The sequence below is a fragment of the Panicum virgatum genome, chromosome 4K, assembly GCF_016808335.1.
Source record: "Panicum virgatum strain AP13 chromosome 4K, P.virgatum_v5, whole genome shotgun sequence".
NCBI lineage: Eukaryota > Viridiplantae > Streptophyta > Magnoliopsida > Poales > Poaceae > Panicum > Panicum virgatum.
The window spans coordinates 47,451,381-47,472,416 of NC_053139.1; the positions used below are offsets into that span (position 1 = coordinate 47,451,381).

General features: G+C 47.0%; 3 protein-coding genes across 3 annotated transcripts; 2 read left to right on the forward strand and 1 right to left on the reverse strand.

Annotated features, from left to right (window-relative positions):
* Positions 1–4,448: 4,448 nt before the first annotated feature.
* Positions 4,449–15,418, reverse strand: LOC120704551 (probable tRNA-splicing endonuclease subunit Sen2). The gene is made up of 8 exons (XM_039988986.1): positions 15,195–15,418; positions 14,807–14,986; positions 10,114–11,138; positions 7,532–8,119; positions 7,366–7,434; positions 6,672–6,937; positions 5,093–5,456; positions 4,449–5,001 (listed from the first exon to the last, which is right to left on the reverse strand). Exons 2-3 carry the CDS (start codon positions 14,981–14,983, stop codon positions 10,395–10,397), a joined length of 921 nt encoding a protein of 306 aa, XP_039844920.1. The 5' UTR covers positions 14,984–14,986; positions 15,195–15,418; the 3' UTR covers positions 4,449–5,001; positions 5,093–5,456; positions 6,672–6,937; positions 7,366–7,434; positions 7,532–8,119; positions 10,114–10,394.
* LOC120704552 (transport and Golgi organization 2 homolog) lies at positions 7,343–9,933 on the forward strand. Its single transcript, XM_039988987.1, has 5 exons — positions 7,343–7,622; positions 7,936–8,125; positions 8,555–8,761; positions 9,221–9,412; positions 9,585–9,933. Exons 1-5 carry the CDS (start codon positions 7,540–7,542, stop codon positions 9,708–9,710), a joined length of 798 nt encoding a protein of 265 aa, XP_039844921.1. The 5' UTR covers positions 7,343–7,539; the 3' UTR covers positions 9,711–9,933.
* A 1,650-nt stretch (positions 15,419–17,068) lies between the features above and the next one.
* Positions 17,069–18,937, forward strand: LOC120704553 (DNA-binding protein MNB1B). The gene is made up of 8 exons (XM_039988988.1): positions 17,069–17,224; positions 17,315–17,367; positions 17,512–17,622; positions 17,702–17,759; positions 17,915–17,959; positions 18,076–18,156; positions 18,251–18,364; positions 18,607–18,937. Exons 2-8 carry the CDS (start codon positions 17,324–17,326, stop codon positions 18,625–18,627), a joined length of 474 nt encoding a protein of 157 aa, XP_039844922.1. The 5' UTR covers positions 17,069–17,224; positions 17,315–17,323; the 3' UTR covers positions 18,628–18,937.
* Positions 18,938–21,036: the final 2,099 nt, after the last annotated feature.

Consider the following 21,036-nt stretch of genomic DNA (forward strand, 5'->3'; position numbering starts at 1 on the left):
CCCCAGCAGAGGCATGGACGAAGCAGAGCTGAGACAAACCAAGGATGGCGGCGAAGAAAGCTGGTAGCTTATTTAGACTAGGACTAATAAGAACGGGTATGTACAAATCCTCCTCCAATTCAGCCAGCCCCCCTCCTCCTCCGACGCCGGCGAGGCCGCCGGAGGCGAGGGCGACGGCGAATGGACGGGGGAACAAGGAATCGCCCCCCTGTCGGCGCTCTCAACTGTAGCTCTGGAAGGGACGAGAAGAGGATCTACAGCTAGTTTTTTAAACTTTCAGCAAATAATATGCTAGTTTTGAACCATTGCATTCTGCAACTCAAGGGCCCCCAGCAGGGCCCAGGGTGCTACTTCCGACCTCACAGGGCTCACCACAAACAAATTCTCAAGTTAAGAAGGCTGCTGACTGTGGCCCACTTAAGAAGAAAAAAAAGCCCACGTAAAGACAGCCCACTTTCTTGCAAACGTCATGGGCCGAATATAGCCCCTTTCTACTTTCTAGAAGCCAACATTTCATTTCAAGTGTATATGCAACAGCAGCTACTGTGCACTCCACCCACTTTTTCGTAGCTTTAAAAAACAGCCAAAATGAGCTGTCCGCCTCCATGAAATATTATTGAATTGATTTGCAGCAAAGATACACCACACTACGCAGTATAGAATATAGGGTTAATTCAATCCATGCCATTACAATTCTTAAGGTTCAGAGAACTACCATTACTATTCGTCTATTTGGAACCATGCCATTACTATTTCATCTCTACCCGGCTCGTGTCATTTTGTACGCTTGACGCGGCTTTGGGCCCACATGCAGACCGTACGCGACATATTCTACTGCTTTGGCGGCTCAAGCTGAGCCGAGACGACGAGCCGAGCCGAACCAGCGGAGCCGTTCCCCAAATGATAAGGCCATGGTTGGCTCAGCTGATCCGGTCAGTCCTCACTGGAACACTCGCCCCTCCCCTCTTCGACCCGACGAACCCTAGACCGGCGGCGGCGGCAGAGCAACGGCGGCGGAAGACCTCCAAGGAAGTCCGATGCAGGCGATTTGAAGCGGATGGCAAGCCCACCCTCGACGGAACCTCCCCTACTGGGGGCGCCGATGGAGGTCGACGGCGTGGACAGCAGCGGCGGGCACAACAGGTAAGCCTAGATCTGTTCCCCAAACCTAACTAGACGAAGGGTGAATCGTAGGTTGTTGATTTGTTGTTGGGTTTCTCTGTCTCCTCTTTATAGGTGTGAGTTGTTCTCGCTAGAGATTATGGTGGAAGGGTTTCTCACAGTCGATTCAATGGGTAGAAAAGTGTATTGTAAGGGCCGGGTGATTAAGTGGGATGTCGAGATTGGCTCTTATTCACTTGATTTGCTCATGAAATGTCTGGAAAATGAAGTAAAATGGGCACCTAACCAGTCGGCTACAGTGTGGTTTTTTCACAAGAAATTGGGTGAGGACATTAGACTAACAGAAGAGTTTCATTTGCATGACATGTTTGAAATGTATGAGGCAGAAATGCGTTGCCATGTGGTAGTAGTCATCCTTAACAATTCCAAGATTGCTGAGGTGATACTAATTGAAGAACTAGAGCCACTGTGTATGGTGCTACCTGATGAAGGGGCACATGCTAACCAAAAGGGAGCGTCTGCATCCAAGGTGGCAGGATCAGAAGGTGCTGCAGTTGAGGAGGCAGATGCTTTAGAGACAGATTTGTTTGACAATGAGGAGGAATATGTTGGGGTAGATGATGAGCACATCTATATGCCTGTGCCACCATCTTCAGCAGCAGGCACTGAAAATGTTGCTGCTGAACCCACACCTACACCATCACAGCCTAGTTCACAAGCACCTGAATCATCTCATGCACATGCATGTCCTCAATTTAATGAAAATGGGCCTGCTGCTGAAGGAGGTGTGCCTCTTGAGGCAGAGGTCAATGATGCAGATCCGCAGGAGTTGAATGTGATTCATGATCCTGATCAGCCAAATATAGAGCAGGGTGCCTTGTTTCCTGATATTGTGAGCTTCAAGAAAGCAATTAGGCATTACGCTGTGCAGAGGGGTTTTGAGTTCACTGACCTCAAGACAGATAAGACCAGGTTCATTGCCAAGTGTGCTCATCAGGAATGCCCATGGTGCATACATGCTTCCCACATTTGGGATAAGAAGACAATTGAGGTAAAGTACATGTCTGATTTAGTTATGTAATTGTTTAGTTTGTTATGCTTCCAATTTCACACCTGTTTGTATTGGTTGTGCAGATAAAAGTTCTTCCTGCAGAGCACAATTGTCCAACTACCAAGCTTAGGGAGAGCAAGATGACAACTCAGGGATGGGTTGCTGATAGGTTGTCTGAATGGGTGAAGAAAAACTCCAATAAAGGTGCAAAGGATGCTAAAGAGAATGTGGAAGGAGATTATGGCATCAATCTTAAGTATTCAAAGGCTTGGTCAGGTTTGAAACTTGCCTTAGAGCAAGTTCATGGTAAATATGAGGAGAGCTTCCAATTTTTGTTCAACTGGAAAGCACAGATGGAGATCAGTGCACCTGGTAGTGTAATTGAAATTAATTTAGAAAGGAAGAATAAGAAGATGAGGTTCAGAAGGATTTTTGTTGCATTGAAGCCATGTGTAGATGGGTTTTTAGCTGGTTACAGACCATACATAGGGGTTGATGCCACCAAATTGAATGGCAAATACACTGGTTAGTTGGCATCAGCAACTGCAGTGGATGGGCACAACTGGTTGTATAACCTGGCTTATGCAGTTTTTGACTCAGAGACAGAGGAGAACTGGACCTGGTTTATGGAACATTTGCAGAGGGCTGTTGGGACCCTAGAGGGACTGGTCATTTGTACAGATGCCTGTAAAGGACTTGAGACAGCAGTTGGTGCTGTGTTCCCAACAGCAGAGTACAGAGAATGCATGAAGCATTTGTATGGGAACTTCATGAAGTACTACCAAGGTGATGTTTTCACTGAGCATTTGTATCCAGCAGCTAGAAGCTACACTGAGGGCTTGTTCAAGTGGCATATGCAGAAAATATATAATGTTGCTCCAGATGCTATAGATTATCTTGAGGAGTTCCACTCCAGGATTTGGTACAGAAGTGGTTTCTCAGAAGCAAGCAAGTGTGATTACTTGACAAACAATGTGTCTGAGAGCTTCAATGCACAGATAAGGCATCTAAAAGGTTTGCTGCTTCATGAATTGGTTGATGGGTTGAGAGAATTGATCATGGAGAAGAGATATCTTAGGAGAAAGATAGGAGAACAGATGGAAGATGGAGTATTGCCAAATGTGATTAAGGAACTTAATGCCATAAGCATGAACCTACAGGTTGTTAAGGTATCCAGGAGTGATGATGACATAGCAGAAGTGACTCTTATTGACAAGTGGAACAACACTAGAAGGCATTCTGTGGACCTGAAAAACGCCAAATGTTCATATAGAGAATGTCAAGTGACAGGCAAACCCTGCAGGCATGCCTTGGCATGGATTTTGTCCAACAGAGGCCTGAACATTGGGGATTATGTGCATGAGTACTACTCAGTTGCAAGGTTCAGAGCTGCATATGAAGGGAGAGTTGAAGCATTACCAGACAGATCCCAGTGGCCAGTTGTGGACCTTGGCTTCAAAGTGTACCCTTCTTTACTGGGTAGATCAGCAGCCAGGTCTAGGAAAGTCAGGATTCGGGGATGTCTAGAGAAAAAATGCAACAAAAAAGAAAGTGAGATGCAGAAGGTGCAAAGAATTTGGTCACTTCTCCAAGACTTGCCAGATGCCAGTTGTTGGAGAAGATGGAGAAACTATCACTCCAAAGAAGAGGTACACAGCTGTCTTAATTCATGTTTTACTAATGACTACTAATCTGAAAATATTAAACTCTTTGCCTTGTGTTCATTGTAGAAAGAGACAGGTTGCTGAGGACATAGCTGGACCATCTCAGAAAAATAAGAAGAAGATTTCCCCCAAGAGAAAGAAGACCCCAAAGAAAAAGAAGACCCCAGCCAAGAAAAAGCAAAAGCAAGCTCAAGCTGCACCTGCTCCCAGTGTTGTCAGGAGTCTGAAAGCCTGGCTGAACACTTCTGCTGGAGGATCTGGGGCCTAATTCAATGTTATGTCTTTTGTGAAGCTATGTGGCTTTTGTGATGTCTCTTGTAATGAACTTGTGCCATGGTCATGTTAATGTCTTAGCATGTGTTTAGTTCTGAACAATGTCAGGCACTGTATCTGAAGAACATGGTATTGTAATGGACATGTCGACCTTCTGTTGAGTATGTTTTATTCTGGACATGTAATGGACATGATAGTTATCTATCTGTGGCATAACTCTATCTGTGGCAATCTATCTGGTTGTTATCTATCTGATTGTTATTCTCATGTGCCAAAATTCAGTCCAAATTCAGCCAAAATGCTGCTAAAATGTGGGAATTAACAGACACAAGTTCACATAATTCACAGAAACATGGAGTCACACATTGCACATAAAAGTAGGTCATATATTTACACACAACTTCAGCTGCAAGTAGGTCATCTATTTACACACCATTCAAAAGCTTCCAAAAGCATCCTAGCTCATCTACTTCCAGTTCACAAAAGCATCCTAGCTACTTCCAGTTCACTAAACCATCCTAGGTCATCTACTTGCAGTTCACAAAAGCATCCTTCCCCTCACACAACACTGCCTCACTTCCACAGCACTGTCACCATCAACCCAACCACAGCAACACATGCAACAAGTACAGCTACCCAGGTCTTCTTCCTCTCACTGAGCTGCTGACTGAGCTCCCAAATCTGCATATTCATTGCTTCAATTTTAGTTTTCAGCCCATCAAACTGGTTCTTGAGCTCAACAAACTGGTCCTTCAACTCAAACAGAGCTTGCATCCTGGCATCTCCAATGACTTGGAGGTCGCCACATTGCTGCTTCCGTGCATCCAGCACACGCAAATAAGTCTCGTACTGACGCTCAGACTGAATCCATCCACATGTGTTTGGATCTCCCTGTCACGGTGAGCAAAACCCTAGCACGGTCAATGGCTACAAAATGGGGTCAATTCAAACACACAGATGCAACAAATTGAAGAGAACTCACCCTCACGTTGTTGGGGCACTTGTAAAAAATATCTGATTGAACGTCTCTGGCTGCTTGCTGCGGATACAGATCAGGCGGCATCCACAATTGGGGCAGTCATCCAGCCGGAGCCGGTTCCCCTGGCTCCCGAACACGGACGGGCCCGAAGCAGTGGAACCCTCACTCATGCTGGGCTTCACGCCAGCGCCGGAGAAGAAGGAAAGGCAACGGCGGCGATGGCGACAGCGGTGGCGAGGGGCGGCGTGTTCGGTCAACGAAGGAGAATGGATGAGGCCGCTCTCCCTCGGCTCGTTCTTAGCCAGCGGCACCTTGAGCCATACGGTCTGCAAGTGGGCCCTAAGCAGTAGAATACGTCGCGTACGGTCTGCATGTGGGCCCAAAGCCGCGTCAAGCGTACAAAATGGCACGAGCCGGGTAGGGATGAAATAGTAATAGCATGGTTCCAAATAGATGAATAGTAATGGTAGTTCTCTGAACTTGAAGAATTGTAATAGCATGCATCGAATTAACCCTAGAATATAAGAGTAAGAGACGCAAGCAGTTAAGCATGTCTGTTATTGTTAGACCAATATGCATGGTAGCAATCACAGAAGCTAATAAGGTAGTACATGGCTAGTTGGCAAGTAATGCAGTCCGTTGTGGGTTATTGGCAAAGCGGTAGCGTGCATCATAGGGCAATATGATGCTGACAAACAAGCTAGAGTAGTAATTGGGTGCCGACATGGTAGGTTGCAGTGACCCCCAACCTATGAGCACTTGTGTTATTGCCCTTCTAATTTTGCTGGCCCACAATAAATGTTTTAGCTACTCCCACTCCACCCTTACTTTCGAGAAGGAGAAGCTTCATTCTAAAAGCCACGAAACCACCAAATTAAGTTGCTGCTAATTTCTGGCATAACTTATTACAACACTCTTACAAGCCTAACCCTTACATACCGAGAAAGATGATAAATGATTGACAGGCAGCCACTATATGAAATGAACCCTAGAATTTTTAAATCTAACCACCAAATGCCAGACGACTATTCTCCAGCTAAACCAAAAAGTGAGATCGAGACACCAACTTACCCAAATCGGTTCGTCCTTAGCACTTACCAAACGCAGGACCAGGGGGCCCCTGGAAAGGTCCAAAGAAACCAAATATCCTGACTTTGTATGAAGTTCCACATGATATCTTAGACTTTGCTGTTGGCCATCAAGTTTAGTTAAACATAATGGTAACAATATATAATCTTTAAAAGCTTTAGTTGGTGCGGCATCTCATTCACGGAACTTTAAGAGAACTATATATCCACTGTAACCTCTCTTTTTTTTAAAAAAAAAATACTGTATGGCCTGATAAGTGTCAGTACCAGTACCATGACAGCGCCTACAAGTTATTTAATTCTGTAATCAACGGCTGCGTCTATGTTATCACCAGAAAAACTTGTGACTATCATCTCTAAAAAGATAAAAGACCTTTTGCACCCGCCGCTGATATTTATAAACTGGTAGCACATGTATCACAGCACAGGATAAACATGAGCAGAAAAGAACGAATATGTATTGCAACAAGAAATTAGAAATGACATGGTGGTACCTGGAAACGGATAGAGTAGATGACGAGTGCCTGAAAACCGCCGTGCAGGCACGTTATTCCTGGAGGTCGACACGTGTGAGCCACCGCAGCCAACTACCCACGGGAAACAGATTGATGGATTCAGTACTGGCCTTTTGATCATACACGGAAACAGGGGTCATATATTGCTTCGAAAGATCAGGTCGTTGTTTGCCGCTTTTGTTTAACCCAATCCAGCACGCCCCTGGTTTCGTTGAGGTATATGGATGAGTTCCAGTTCCCGTGGCCTGCAGAAGCAACAAACACTCCAGTCAGAACTCAGAACAGGGGAAAGCAGAGTGCTGCCGCCTGTTTTCGGGTGGCGTGCTGCTAGAATCTCATCTAGCTGACAGTTACTTGTTCAGGTGCTGTTTTTTTTACACACGTCTATGGTCAACAGTAACTAAGGAAACCAAGCACAAAATTTGCATTGCTGAGCACGCATTAAGCCATATAATCATTGTCAACAGTACGAGAGCCTGTTCCAAACCTCGCACAAATGATGGACCAGACTATAGCTAACCTGAGATGAAGTAATAAATATTTCGCCAGATATAGAAGACGTCAATAGTTAAGGAAGGGGCCCCTAATCAGGACCTCTTCACATGGGAAGTAATATAACCAGGTAACTGAACAGGATAGAACTCTGACAGAAGAATGACAGACTGCAGAGCACCTGGTTGCAGCCAATAATGCAAACACTCTGTGGGCTCCTTGTGCTTTCGCTCTCCTTCCAACCTTCTCCCTATAAATACAAAGCCACACCCAAGGAGAACCATCAACTAAGCACGAAGATAGTTGCGAAACAAGGAAGTTATTTTCAGCCAAGGAGTTGAAACCACCTGAAGCCATGTGCATAGCTGCATGGATTTGGCAGGCTCACCCTGTGCACCAGATCCTCCTGCTGCTCAACAGAGATGAGTTCCATAGCAGGTACGTGATCTTATTTGGTTTTATTGATCTTTGTAGCGCCCAACCTGGAAGTAATAGCTCTGCTGTATGAGGATCTGGTTTGAAATTGAGTAAAATTTTCCCTCCAGAGTTACATATTCACTGGCAGAATTTACATGAACCACAAGTAATATAAAATGCAAACCTCCATGACATGTATGCTAATATTGTTCAATCAGTTATCATAAATAAAATGCTGTAAGAGAAACCAATAGAAAGGTTACTTGCTGCAAAACAACAATGCTGGGTGTTCAGAGCTCAGAGCTTCTCTGTTGTTTTTAACGAACTAATGCAGGCCTACAAAGGCAGTAGGATGGTGGGGAGAAGGCTCAAAGAAGATTCTTGGAGGCAGGGATGTGCTTGGTGGAGGAACATGGATGGGGTGCACCAAGGATGGCAGGCTCGCATTCCTGACCAATGTGCTTGAGCCAGATGCCATGCCCGGCGCACGAACTAGGGGAGACCTGCCCCTCCGGTACCTGCAGGTATATAGCAAAACATATCAAAAGCTTCATCTAGATCATTGAAGTTGATTGAAGTATTTATCCAACAGCTGAGCCAATGTAGGTGGTGCTGAGAAAGATATATCCATTTCGAGTACAATAAAAGTTGGTGTTTCCCTCTATATTTTTCTTATCACCATCTTTACTTAGCAGCTGATTCAGTCACTATCTGACTACTCCTTTGTTCTGACAGTGATTGGCGTAGACAGTAGACACTGCACATATATATGTATACCCAACTCGCAATAGAAACCACAGCTTTACCTTTGAAATCACTTGAGTGGTTCATTCTATTACAATGGATAACTATAGCATGCACTGTAAGAACAAAATCTGATCTATCATCATGAAATCATATTTGACAAAACATTTTCCCTCGAGAACAAGCATAATACAGTCTGTACTGTGCAGAGCAACAAGAGCCCAATTGAAGTTGCAACTGAAGTGGCAGAAGAAGCTGATGAATATAATGGCTTCAACCTCATACTAGCTGATCTAACCACAAATATTATGGTCTATGTGTCAAACCGGCCTAAGGGGCAGCCTGCGACAATTCAACTTGTATCGCCAGGACTCCATGTGCTGTCCAATGCAAGGCTAGATAGCCCTTGGCAGAAGGTAAGCAGAGCTAATTCATGTTCATGTTCAACTGATAATTTGTAGATAGATAAAACTCTAAGAATGGCTTACAAATAAAAATGTCATAGAATGCTCTTTTTGATATAGCTGGTAAGATATATTGGTACACAACTAGAAACGATAAAAGAATGAGGTGTCATTTTAATGGTTTCGTTCTTAGCTGCACTAAAACTATCACAAAGCAAACATTGAGCTGGGAGAAAAGTGCAAGAAAGCTACAGCTGAACCATCTAAAGTACCTCCCTAGTTATAAGCAACAATGTATTTAACTCAATTTATAGCATAGCATGTGCAAGAAGATAAAATGGCGATGCATTATTGCAAGCTACTCTGTCCCTTAGGGACCATTCAGCCTACCAAGATTGTAGACAGTTGTTCATGAAGACAGCGTGCTAGTACCTAAAGGTGTTTTTTTCATTGTTGTGTATGCACTTGTAGGCAGTTCGCCTTGGTAAAAACTTCAGGGAACTTATGAAGCATGGTGATGATGAGGTTGAAGTGAAGGATATAGTTGAAAGGCTAATGACTGACACCACAAAGGCTGACAAAGATAGACTGCCAAACACTGGTTGTGATCCCAACTGGGAGCATGGCCTGAGTTCCATTTTCATCGAGGTGCAAACTGACCAAGTAAGAGAGCAAAAAACTTTGAAATGATTCCAGTTACAATTACATTCAGTGTTAAACTAGTTGAAAAAATATATCATTTGGCCACTCATAAACATTTGTGGTCATAAGCTTACACAAATACTTCAGAAATGAACTTATGAAAATTCTTTCACCTAATTCTGTTTTGGTGAAGGGGCTCTACGGGACACGAAGCACAGCAGCTTTATCAGTGAGCTATGATGGTGAAGCTAGCTTGTACGAGAAGTACCTCGAGAGCGGTATATGGAAGGATCACACAGTGAATTACCAGATAGAGTAGGCATCATACACGAAAAAGCTGGGAGTCTCAAATAAATAGAGAGATGAAGCAGATGCAATTGTTAATGTCATTCTTTCCCTAGTCACCTTCATGACTATAATATCCCCAAAATGATGCCAATTAAACTATTTACTGTGAGCAGATTTGTCATCTGAATGAAAAAAATGCCAATCAAAAGGTTGATTTTATATAAAAAGAAATTACAGACTTCATGTCGGATCAATTTTCTTGGTCATGTTTACTTAGCAAGCAAGCTATTTTGTGTTGAGTTCTGTTGTACTAAAGGTAAATTTGCAACATAAATCAATTGTAAGACACTATACAAGGTGCTGAAAATATAGAATGCTTCAACTACATTACAAAAAACTATGCACATATGCATAATAAAATGCATCTGGTGTACCTCATTTATTCAACATGCTCCAGTGGTGTCGGCCATGCAGATAGAATTTTCTATGCCACCAGAGGGCACTCAGTCCATAGCAGTCTTGAAGGCCTGAAACGTACGTTTACCCAGAAATAACAATACACATATATGCAGTCTGCAGTGAAGTGCAGTCATACGATAGTATTAGCCAGGATGTCTAGAAACCTCAACAAGGCTCACGAAGTAGCATCATAGGATTCAATAGGGCACAATTCGCAATTACCAACATGTGCATACAGAAATATTAAGGTCTTCAGTCAAAGTTTGAGCTTGTAGACAAAGTAAGCTAGAAAAAGAATTGTAAAGCTTAATATTACACGCCAATAGCTAAATATTACACCCTCTCTTGTATCCTCTTGTTCTTTCTTAATTGCTTCTTCTCTGCACTGTTTTTGTCTTTGCTCGTCCCTATGGGCTTCTTCTCTGCGCAGTTTGTCTTGTTGCTCACGGCACTGCTGCGGTATCCATCTGTTGATCATCCTCTCATGAACAATCAGTTGTTCCAAACAATCAAGCGATCTCACCTCGCAGTTGTTGGTGCTGATGGTCAGAAAAAGTAATGTCTTGGCCACACTTCCAGAAGCTCGAAGCTCGCAGAGTAGATCAGGCCACACCTTCATGCGGCCACATCGAGCACCAAACATTTTGCCTTCTGGAACTACGATTACTGCAAACTCCGAGTGAACAAGTGCTGGCTGGTGACGGTAAGCTACAGAATCTGCACCGTACTGCAATCCTGACCTTACAACCCAATTCTTCAACCTAAGGTGTTGATACGCCTTGTACATCTCCGGGAATTGCTCTGAGGTGGAGGTCAAGAGATCCCACAGCTCCCCTTCGCGCATCTGCTTCTTGTTCTCCTCCGATTGAACCGTGATGCACCTGAGGGCATGGCAAAGAAAGAACATCTCCTCGGGGCCCAGCTGGAACCATAGCTTCTCATACCCTGCATTTTCCACAGTCCGGCCAAAGGCCGCACAGTTCAGAAGCTTGGCTTGGTGTAACACCCAGGTGTTAATCACCATAATTTACACTAACCACGACCATTAGATTAAGTTGGCACGATCAAAACCGAGACCAAAAACTTCTGCTGGTGAATTTGGCCGGACCGGTCTGACCGGTCGGGGCAACCGGTCTGACCGAATTCTCACCGGTTGGGCCCCACAGTATTTAAACCACTCTCTTCTCTCTCCCCAACCACTCCCTTTCACCGTGCTCAGCCCGAGCTCAGGCTCTCCCCCTCTCATTTTTCACCCCAAACCCTAGGACCCCAATCCCATCCATTCCAATTGATCCAAGGCCAAGGAAGATCAAATCGACACAGGGGAGAGCTTCTTTTCCACGTGCTCCTCCTTGGAGTGCTGTGGATTTCAAGTTCTTCGCGGGGGAGAGACTCATTCAAGGTAATTTAGGGGTTTGGATCGATCTCCTCTTCTAGATGGTTTTAGGCGATTCTATCTGGTTATATACGTCCTAATGGATCCCAGGAACTAGTGCCTAGAAGGGTGATGGCTTTGGTGGGCGATTTTCGCCAGGCCAAGGATTCTAGCTTCTGGCTGGGTAGGACCGGTCTGACCGGTCGAAGGGACCGGTCTGACCGGTAGCTTGCTGCGTTGAGTAGGACCGGTCTGACCAGTATTATGGACCGGTCTGACCGGTATAGCAGGGCTGAGAAGGGTTCGATTAGGGTTAGTTGATGCAAAAAGCTAGAATTGTATTTGGCTATGGGTTACTTGTATTTTTTTTAATAAAATCATGCATGTATTCTCATGTCATACCCATATGCATACGTGTAGCAGCCGCGGCGGAGGAGATCGTATACGAGGTGGTTGCGGAGCCACAGGAGCCCCAGGGGCAAGCCCCGCCGCAGGAGGTTCGCGAGGAGTCGGCCCAAGGCCCAACTTACCCCAGTGTTGAGCAGCAGACGCAAGGCAAGCCCCGGTGCACATCCTACTCTTTTAAATTATGTTACCTATATATGTCTCTAATAATTGTGCATTAGGTATATGTGTCGTGGTGCTGCAAACCACAGCCGGGTGGCGGAAGGCACCCGCCCTAGCCCAGAGGGTGTGAACTCGGGGGTTAGCTAGTCTTAGTTCGATCTCACTCAAGAACACGATGAACACAGCTGGTTTAGAGTGGTTCGGGCCGCCGGAGCGTAATACCCTACGTCCACTGTGTGTTGTATTGCTTGCGCTCTCTAGCTGAGTCTTGAGAGAGTCTGAGGATCCGTGTTCTAGCGGGTGTGCTTTCCCTTTTATATGTCCAAGGGGAGCACGTACACTGAACGGGGCCCCGACATGTGGACCCGGCGATGTATTATAAACTACACTTTGGCCTTCAATGCCTCAGATCCGGAGATCTTGTCGTCGGCTTCCGTGCGTAGCTTCTGACCAGGGATGGTCTTGAGCTGTCCTGTCAGAGTAGAGTCTAGCCTCTGCAGCCGCGCGTCGAGGTCATGATGAAGCGCCGAACTACTGACTCAGTCCACTGTAGCAGTGTGCACTGTTGCTCCAGTCAGTAGCTGGTCATCATGACTCGTCGCGCATGCGCACGGCGCTGAGTCTTTAATGCTTGTCTTGGTAAATGTCGAGCCGCGTCGGTAATTGGCGATCCATAGTGTGGACTGACAAAAGCTGCCCCGTGCCCAGAGGCAGCAGAGCCCACCTCAACCACTCGCACTTAATGCGGGTGGGTGAGGGAGCTTCCAGCGGAAGGCTTGCGCCCGCGCCCGCGTGACACGTGGCGGCTCCGGACCCCTCCCGAGCAGCTAGCTGAGCCGAGAGCTCACGGGGGTCCGGATAGGCACGTGGAGGTCCAGGACCCATCTGCGGGAGTCCGGATGGCACGTGGAGGTCCCGGACCCACCTGCGGGGGTCCGGATGGCACGTGGAGGTCCCGGACCCACCTGCGGGGGTCCGGGTCCGCGGCCACAGGTACTGAGTATTTCCACCTCTAGGACACGTGGTGACACCGGACCCGTCCCCGAGCGGGAAGCGGGTCCGGGACCGTTGGTCCGGTGAGATGGAGTCGGACCCCAGGGGTCCGGCTGCTCAGCTCCTTAGGGCGTAGTTACGGATAACTACGCGAGTCTTGGCACAGTAGGAGTGGGTACCCCAGTTGCAGGGTACCGACATCCTACTATTTTAAATTAGGTATATGAATTGTTTGAAACCTTAGTTGCATGATCCCTAGGTTTTCCTGGGCCTTTTACTAGTATGAATAGGTCGCTAGCACTGCTATGCTTAATAGGGCTCGATAGAAGTCGAGTGATAATTCTATCACTCGCGAGAGATAGGTTGTTTCTATATTACATTATATGAGGTACTGTATTCCAGAGGAAAGAGATGGCAGGGGAGACCGGATGTGGGAAAGAGTAGCCTCATCCGTGTCGATTAAGCACCGTTCCGTTGTCGGCTGTGCTGATCGGGGATTGAATTGTACTAACCGCATACCGGGAGTAGGAGGTAGTCGAAACCGGTAAACCGAGTACTGCTTTATTTCGAAAGTACAGGAACTCGCACCCAACTCCTGGGGCGAGTCGAGTAGTCGCGGAGAATTGGGATGCATATGTTTACATTTGGTGGTCTCACGTTGAGCTCGGCTGACCATATGTCATTGGGTTGGTTCCTGTAGTTCGAGGCAGGGAGGGGAAAGGTTGGTGCGTGGGGTCCGACGGGGCTTTTGCGTGCCGTGTTAGTTAGGTCCACCTTGCAAGGTTAAATCGGATCGATTCGCCGTGTCTCGCGGTTATGAGAGTCTTGATCTCTTGGTCACATCGTAGAAAGAAAAATGAGTAGAATGAGAAGTGATGAAATGTGGGCTGATCACATCCAATTAATGAATTGATCACCTTGATTGTTGTAGTTTCGCCAATCATAGATGATTAGTAATTTTATTGATAAAAATGCGGCTAAAACATTGAAAGCAAGCATACACCTCTAGTTGCTATTTCCGCAAACAAACCACCAGCCAAATGTCGTGCATGTCTAAGTACGTGGGCTAAGCTATACCCACTGGTCGGGTAAGCCTTGCTGAGTATTAGAATACTCAGGGTTTGTTGCCACATTTATTATTACAGGACACCCGGACGTCGACTTCTGCCCCTGTTGTGTCAAGTTCATCTGCCGGGATGCAAAGGGGTGGCAGGTCGAGGAGCGGGACCCTTAGGTTAGGGCACTGTCGAGTTGTACACCTGTGGGCTGAGTGTGCAACCTTTCTGTTTTGCGTAGACCGGTCTGACCGGTCCGTGAGACCGGTCTGACCGGTGGAGTCGGCAGCATGGAGCCGACCGGTCCGACCGGTCGGGTGAACCGGTCCGACCGGTCGAATAGGATCAGAACTGGTGATAGTTAGAATAGATGTAGGATCTTTTGATTTCGATCTTCAGACCATCTATTGTAAAGTTTTGTAAATTAATTGTATATATTCGAACTCGGTTTGTAAAACTTATTGTTTCGTCTTCGTTGAGAATGTATTTTCAAGTAATGTACCATGCTTGTACCATCTGCGCCCACCTTCGCGTGGGACTACCGGTGATGTTTCGATCGGGCCGTGGGTTGAGAACGGATCGCCAAATTAAGCCGTTAAGCTAATGCGTCCGATGTGTTCAAATGATGGCCATTATGCTTAATTAGAAATTTAATTTGGCGGTTCCGTCACACTTGTGCGCTTCAACTGCAAGAATCGCGTCTTTGCCATCCCCTGATAAAATGGCGACAGCTTGTGCGTCTCTCAAAGAAGCCTGGAGCTCGGCAAGTATCGTGGACATGGGTTTGGCTGCTGCGAGAGCGGCAAAGTCCTTGCCGTCCTTGCCTCTCTTCCATCTCGGACCTGGCAAATCCATAAGCTGGCGACACAGCGTGAGAGTTGGGAAACGACTTAAGGGCAGGCAATAGTAAAAGGGCAGTGGGAGTTTGGATTCGTCCCAAGCTTGTCGAAATTCGAATCAAATCAATGTACTACTTGAGTTGGAAATTCAAATGGAGAAATCTATCTCGCCATGGAATCAGTTAAGCAACCCAAGCATCAGCATGTGAGAGGGGAAGGGAGTTCACCTGGAGGACGGAGGAGCGGAGGTCCGCAGACTTGTGGAGCGGTTTGGCGGAGCGGGAGCAAACTCTCTCGCCGTTTTCCCTCCTTGTCCTCGGGCGTGGAGGCGGCGGGCGAGAGACGGAAACGGGCGACCGGCGGCGCGCACGGAGGTGGGCGGGAGACGCGCGGCCGGCGGCGCGAGCGACCTGGAGACCTTCTTCCCCCTCTCCTTTCAACAGACCTTCCTTCCCCCTCTCCTTTCAGATGCCGTCCTTGGGCTGGGCGGTTTTGCGGTAGTGACGGGCCGACGCAGTTGCCGCTGGGCCTTTGAAAATCTATGTAACGAGTAAAAGAATTATGGCCCAAATCTAGGGTGTTCATGGGCCTAAAAGAATCTGATAATTTTTGTATCAGTTTGCAAAGATTGATTCGAGGACACAAAGAACCTGTTTTTTATAGGATTTGAACTGTCCTCTTTTTTTTGGCATCCCGGGGTAAAGTTGTTTAGGATGTGTTTAGTTGGTGAAAAAGTTTGAGCTTTGGTACTGTAGCGCATTTCGTTGTTACTTGACAATAATGTCCAATCATGGACTAATTAGGCTTAAAAGATTCATCTCGTGCTAATCAGTTTAGACTGTGTAATTAGTTATTTTTTTCAACTACATTTAATATTCCATGGATGTGTTCAAAGGAAAATTTTTGAAAACTAAACAGGGCCTACTTGTTACCCCTTTTCTGTATACAGGCATCGCTGGCTTTTAGATTTGTCATTCTCTACTCATGGACAACTTTGGCCTTTTTTGTTTTGGAATTGCGGTGGCTTTTGAAAGGTACTACTTGTGTATTTCTAATTTAGGCAAATACGGTGTGCTAACTGCTAAGGACATGACCCTAGTACGGTTGGTGTTGTATCTCCCGCGTCACAAGGTTGAACTCGACCTTTTCACTTGTTTTCACTTTGTATTCTGAATTCATTACCCCTTTTGTACATATATAGAAGGACTATGATGCAATGACCTTCGGAACCCTTTTACATGGTACCACAAATCTCTGTGTGTTCCAGATTGGTCATTCCTTGTCTTATCATCATGGGCAGCAATGAGGCTTTTTTTTCCTCTCTACTTGTGGGTTGTGGCTAACACCACCTTTTTTGCAGCTGTAGGTAAAGGAGGGTCATTCCATACTAAGTACAGTATACTGCAACAGCACTCTTGTACTAAGCAGGCGCCAGCCAGTGCCACATTATCGCAGTGGACAATGCGCGTGCACTGTAGGTTAAAGAAAATCTTTTTTGAAAAGAAGTTGGTAAAAGAAAATCACACGAAACATGGTTGAACAGCAAAAGAGTCGAAGGGGAACAAACACACAGCTGGACCTAGTAATCGCAGAGGCATCAAAGCAGCAGCAGCAGCAAAAAGCCGAGAGATTTCAAACTCGGGAAACGAAATGGCAAACCGCAAACCAGGCCCGGGTTTGCGTCGCAGAAAGCACAGCGAGAAGCACAACAAGGGCGCAAGCCAACCAGGCGCCCTCTCGCGGATCGGTGACGTGGCGCCCCCCGCCCCGAAAATATCTAGCGCGTGGGCCCGGGTACCGCGTCCCCACCTGTCATGCGATCCGCGCGGCACATGCACATATCAGCTCCACGCGGGCCGAAATTTTCCAAAATCCCGCGCAAGCCCCTGCCGCAGCCGGTTTCGCGGGGAACCCCCCCGGGTTCGGAGCAACCGCGAATAGCCCCCTCCACCACTTGCACGCGGGCGCCGGTAGCCCTAATCTGCGCCGCGGAGATCAGTATGACAGGCGGGGCCCACCGCAGCCCGGCCCCCGCGCGTCGGGGTGGAGTGGATCCGCCCGGGTGACAAAACTCGGGCGTCGGTACCAAAATTCAAATTAGGAGTTGGCTTGGGGCCCCCGGAAACGGGCGGAATCGCAGATATGCCCTCGGGGGCGCGCCTCCTTCTTATCCCCTGCCCTCTGCGCCCGCCTCTCTCTGTCTCCTCCTCCCTTTCCCCTCCCAAGGCCAGGCCAGCCTTGCCCTCTCCGCGTCCAGGTGAGCCGCCCCGCCCCCCAATTCGCCGTCGAATCGTCGCCGCTCCGCCCGATTGGCACGGATCTGACCGCTTCATCGGTGTCTCCGCAGGAATCCGCCATGAAGGGGGCCAAATCCAAGGGCGCCGCCAAGGCCGATGCCAAGTAAGAATCACGACGCCTCTCTCTTGTTTTTCGATCGTCTCCGGGCAGATCTGTTCCGCGGCCACCGAAACAGTTCGATTTCTACGCGTTGCGACGTGCTTTTGACTCTCTTTTTTTCTCGGTTCTCCTCGTTGCTTCGTTCAGGCTGGCGGTGAAGAGTAAGGGGGCGGAGAAGCCGGCCAAGGGCAGGAAGGGAAAGGCCGGCAAGGACCCCAACAAGCCCAAGAGGGCGCCCAGCGCCTTCTTCGTCTTCATGTGAGAGACAAGATTCATCTCATCCCAGCCGCTTATTTTTTTTCTTTCTGGGGTCGTGGTTTGATCTATTTTTGGTTAGGGAGGAATTCCGCAAGGAGTTCAAGGAGAAGAACCCTAAAAACAAGTCTGTTGCTGCGGTAAGTTTCTAAAAATACCAACTCCCTCTCCTTTAAGCGGACATCTTTTTTCTTTTTTCTTTTTTTTAAATAATAAAAGAAACATGACACATAATTGCAACTTTGACCTCGTGCTTAATTATTTTTCCTATCCTCCCGGTGGAACTTTTTTTCAGGTGGGGAAAGCTGCCGGCGACAGGTGGAAATCCCTGACAGAAGCGGTAAGCTTCATCTACACATTACATTAACCTACTAGTAGTTGCTGCGCTTCGATTAGGTTTGACCCAACCAAACCTGTGATGATTCTAATTAATATTTTGGTTGTGGATTACTGCAGGACAAGGCTCCTTATGTAGCCAAGGCCAATAAACTCAAGCTTGAGTACAACAAGGCCATTGCGGCCTACAACAAGGGCGAGGTAGAAATAATACAGATTCCGCTTCGCTTCTACTCTTGTTCCTGCTGCTCATTATTCAGTACTGTACTAACCAATCATGTCTTGGCTTTGTCAGAGCACTGCTGCCAAGAAGGCTCCTGCCAAGGAGGAAGAGGAGGAGGATGAAGAGGAGTCTGACAAGTCAAAGTCTGAGGTCAACGACGAGGATGATGAAGAGGGTAGTGAGGAGGTATACATCTGTCTGCCATTGATGCTGCCTAGCAAGTTTCTCAACTGCTTCCCCTCATTTTGTTCATCCAATACTTTACAGCACATCTTAGATATAAGTCGCTCCTATAGATACCACTGTATTTGATTAAATGATCTGGGTAGTATATATAAACTCTCTAGGTAGAGTTTAAGTATAGCTGCCAATCCAAGTACAAGCATGATTTGTCCTGTTGAGGCTTAAAACCATTGTGTATTTTGCAGGATGAAGACGATGACGAGTAAGCTCAGGTCAAGTTGATGCTCCATTCAACAATGGAGTGCCAGAATGCAAAGGCCCTGTGTCGGGAATTAAAAGGAGCCTATCCAGTCTACTAGAATTATTCAGTTTCACTTCACATCGTGATGTTTTACTTTTGTCTGTCCTATAATGGATATCGCTCCTTGTTGGCGCCACCGGCGGGCTAGTGTTTGCACGGTGGGCACACCGGCAATACCCGCTTGTACCTAGATTACCGTTTCCATTGTCATCAGCTAACATTGTGATAATATCAGTTTGGGTAATGTTAGATTAAGTAATCATCGTTGTCCTCCATATCCTTCCTTTCTCTGAGTGCCACATTGTCTTGGTGTTGTTGCTTGATGATTGCTTTGACTATGGGCGGCTTATAATTTGGTGCCGTTGCTTTGCAAAGTTGCAGTTGTGTTCAATTGCCGTTTCGGTGATACATCCTTTGTGCATGAGTGAGGGCACAGGATGGGTGGCACTACACTACATTTTGAATCCTTGTGAAGGAAGTACAGAATGGAATGGAGGCGGCAAGGCAAATGATTGGTGTGCTGTTGACTTGCAGTGGTGGCTGGTTACCCTGTTTGGAGATTCAAACGGTCGGATTGGATTGGTGCCCTATGTTGTGTGATTGGTTGGTTGGTTGGTTTGTCTGTTTTTGTTGAGGACACAGAGAATGGAATGGTTGTGATGTGGTTAGTCATTCAGCTGATAGTAATCTTATATTTGAACATGATGTTTGATGGTTGACAGACTTATTACGGACCAAAGAAATAAATCATGCTAACTATGGTACCTAGCTTATTGAATAGCCTGAATATCGATCATGGTAACCATAGATAAGAGGGCCATCGTAATCGTGGTTCATTGTAAATTGATACTATTATGTGTGCTTCACTGCTGTAGCGCAAGGGTATACTCCAATGTACGTACTCGATTCTCAGACATTTATTTCCATTGTTAATTTTCAAAAAAAAACATTTATTATCTCTCAACAACAGACGAGATGAGAGCAGCAGATGTGCTTGCGCTGCTCGATGCCTGAAAATTTTCAAGTTTGGACATGTCCGTTAGGGTCGGGAAGGGCAGCAGCAATGTGCTCTGCGCCGGCCTCTGCTGCCCTGTCAGTTGAAAAATGACAGCAGCAGAGCAGGCAGCGAGCCACCCACGGCGACGGCGGCTACAACGGTCGAATCAGCTCATCCCAGGTTCCGAAATGAAATGGGTCGCCGTACTGCAGCCGGAAACCAATGTGATGGCGACGTCTGATTCCGTGATAGTACGTACCACTGTACGCCCCCGATTCAGCGCCTTGCTCTGCTCCTCCGATCCTTTCATCACCATCACCGACTCACCATGCATCCATGGCTACTACGGAGTGTGTATTATTGCCTAGTAGTAGTACTACTCCCCGATACAAATAAAATATCCATCATATTCTATTCTTTTTTTTCTTCTTTAAATATCTTTCTCGAACCAATGGTTTACGGATCACATCTTCCGCATGCTGTTGGAAACAACGGGACCTCAAATCATAACACATTATACAATCTAGACTACTTTTTTTAGATTATGGAAAGAGTTCTGGCCTTGATCATTTGCTCACAAGCGAACGACTATAGCTAAAAGAGTTACAAGAGTTCTTAGACTTTAGATCTCAAATGAGGGATTTCACAAATACAAGAAAAGAAAACAATAAAGCAAAAAAAAGAAACCTAAAAGACTAACCTTCAATCTTCTTCTTCATTCTCGCTTCAATCTTACAATATTTTCACGCGGTATCAATCCTCATATCACTCGCCTGCTTAGAAGGTTGATGTCCAGATGATCTGTTGCTTGCCCTTTTCAATTTGCACATGAGTGCCGAAACATTCCCCTTGAGCCGATCTCTACTAGGATGATGTGCGAACTCCAAGGCGACGCCACCAGGGAGGATACGACGCTTCACGCTGCCATCGCCCGCCTAGATTACCTAAGTAGAGTTTTCTCTGAGGAGGTGGCACATTCGACGACACTTCCAACAAAAGTTGCGACACCCTCGGGTGTCGCCGTTGTCGGCTCCAACACACGTTGGCCAAAGCTTTCACCTAGCGCCACCATATTCACCACTGCACATCACCCTAGGCAGCGACCAGCACTTGAAACACCGAGGACCATCACGACCGCTAGCTGCGGCGCCGAGGGGGGCGACGGCCCAGCGCCGCTGAGACTCCCACAAGTGAGCTCCGACGGTGGCGGTGCGGTCTGGAGTCAGCAGAGGTGAATGATTCCGAGGTGTTGCGCCACCGGCCACCCCTACGAGAGCCACACCGCAGGTCGCCGGGCCCCACCACAGGGCTCTGCGTCGCAAGCCACCGGGACCCCCACAGGGAGCCACGCCAGTGCCGCCGCCGGCACCGTAGATG

Coding starts and splice junctions, on each gene's coding strand:
- LOC120704552 (XM_039988987.1), top strand. CDS start 7,540: ATGTGCATAGCTGCATGGATTTGGCAGGCTCACCCTGTGCACCAGATC. Junction 7,623..7,935: donor AGAGATGAGTTCCATAGCAG/GTACGTGATCTT, acceptor GAACTAATGCAG/GCCTACAAAGGCAGTAGGAT. Junction 9,413..9,584: donor TCGAGGTGCAAACTGACCAA/GTAAGAGAGCAA, acceptor GTTTTGGTGAAG/GGGCTCTACGGGACACGAAG.
- LOC120704551 (XM_039988986.1), bottom strand. CDS start 14,983: ATGGATTTGCCAGGTCCGAGATGGAAGAGAGGCAAGGACGGCAAGGAC. Junction 11,139..14,806: donor CGATTCTTGCAGTTGAAGCG/CACAAGTGTGAC, acceptor ACCTGGGTGTTA/CACCAAGCCAAGCTTCTGAA.
- LOC120704553 (XM_039988988.1), top strand. CDS start 17,324: ATGAAGGGGGCCAAATCCAAGGGCGCCGCCAAGGCCGATGCCAA. Junction 17,760..17,914: donor AAAACAAGTCTGTTGCTGCG/GTAAGTTTCTAA, acceptor ACTTTTTTTCAG/GTGGGGAAAGCTGCCGGCGA. Junction 18,365..18,606: donor ATGAAGAGGGTAGTGAGGAG/GTATACATCTGT, acceptor TGTATTTTGCAG/GATGAAGACGATGACGAGTA.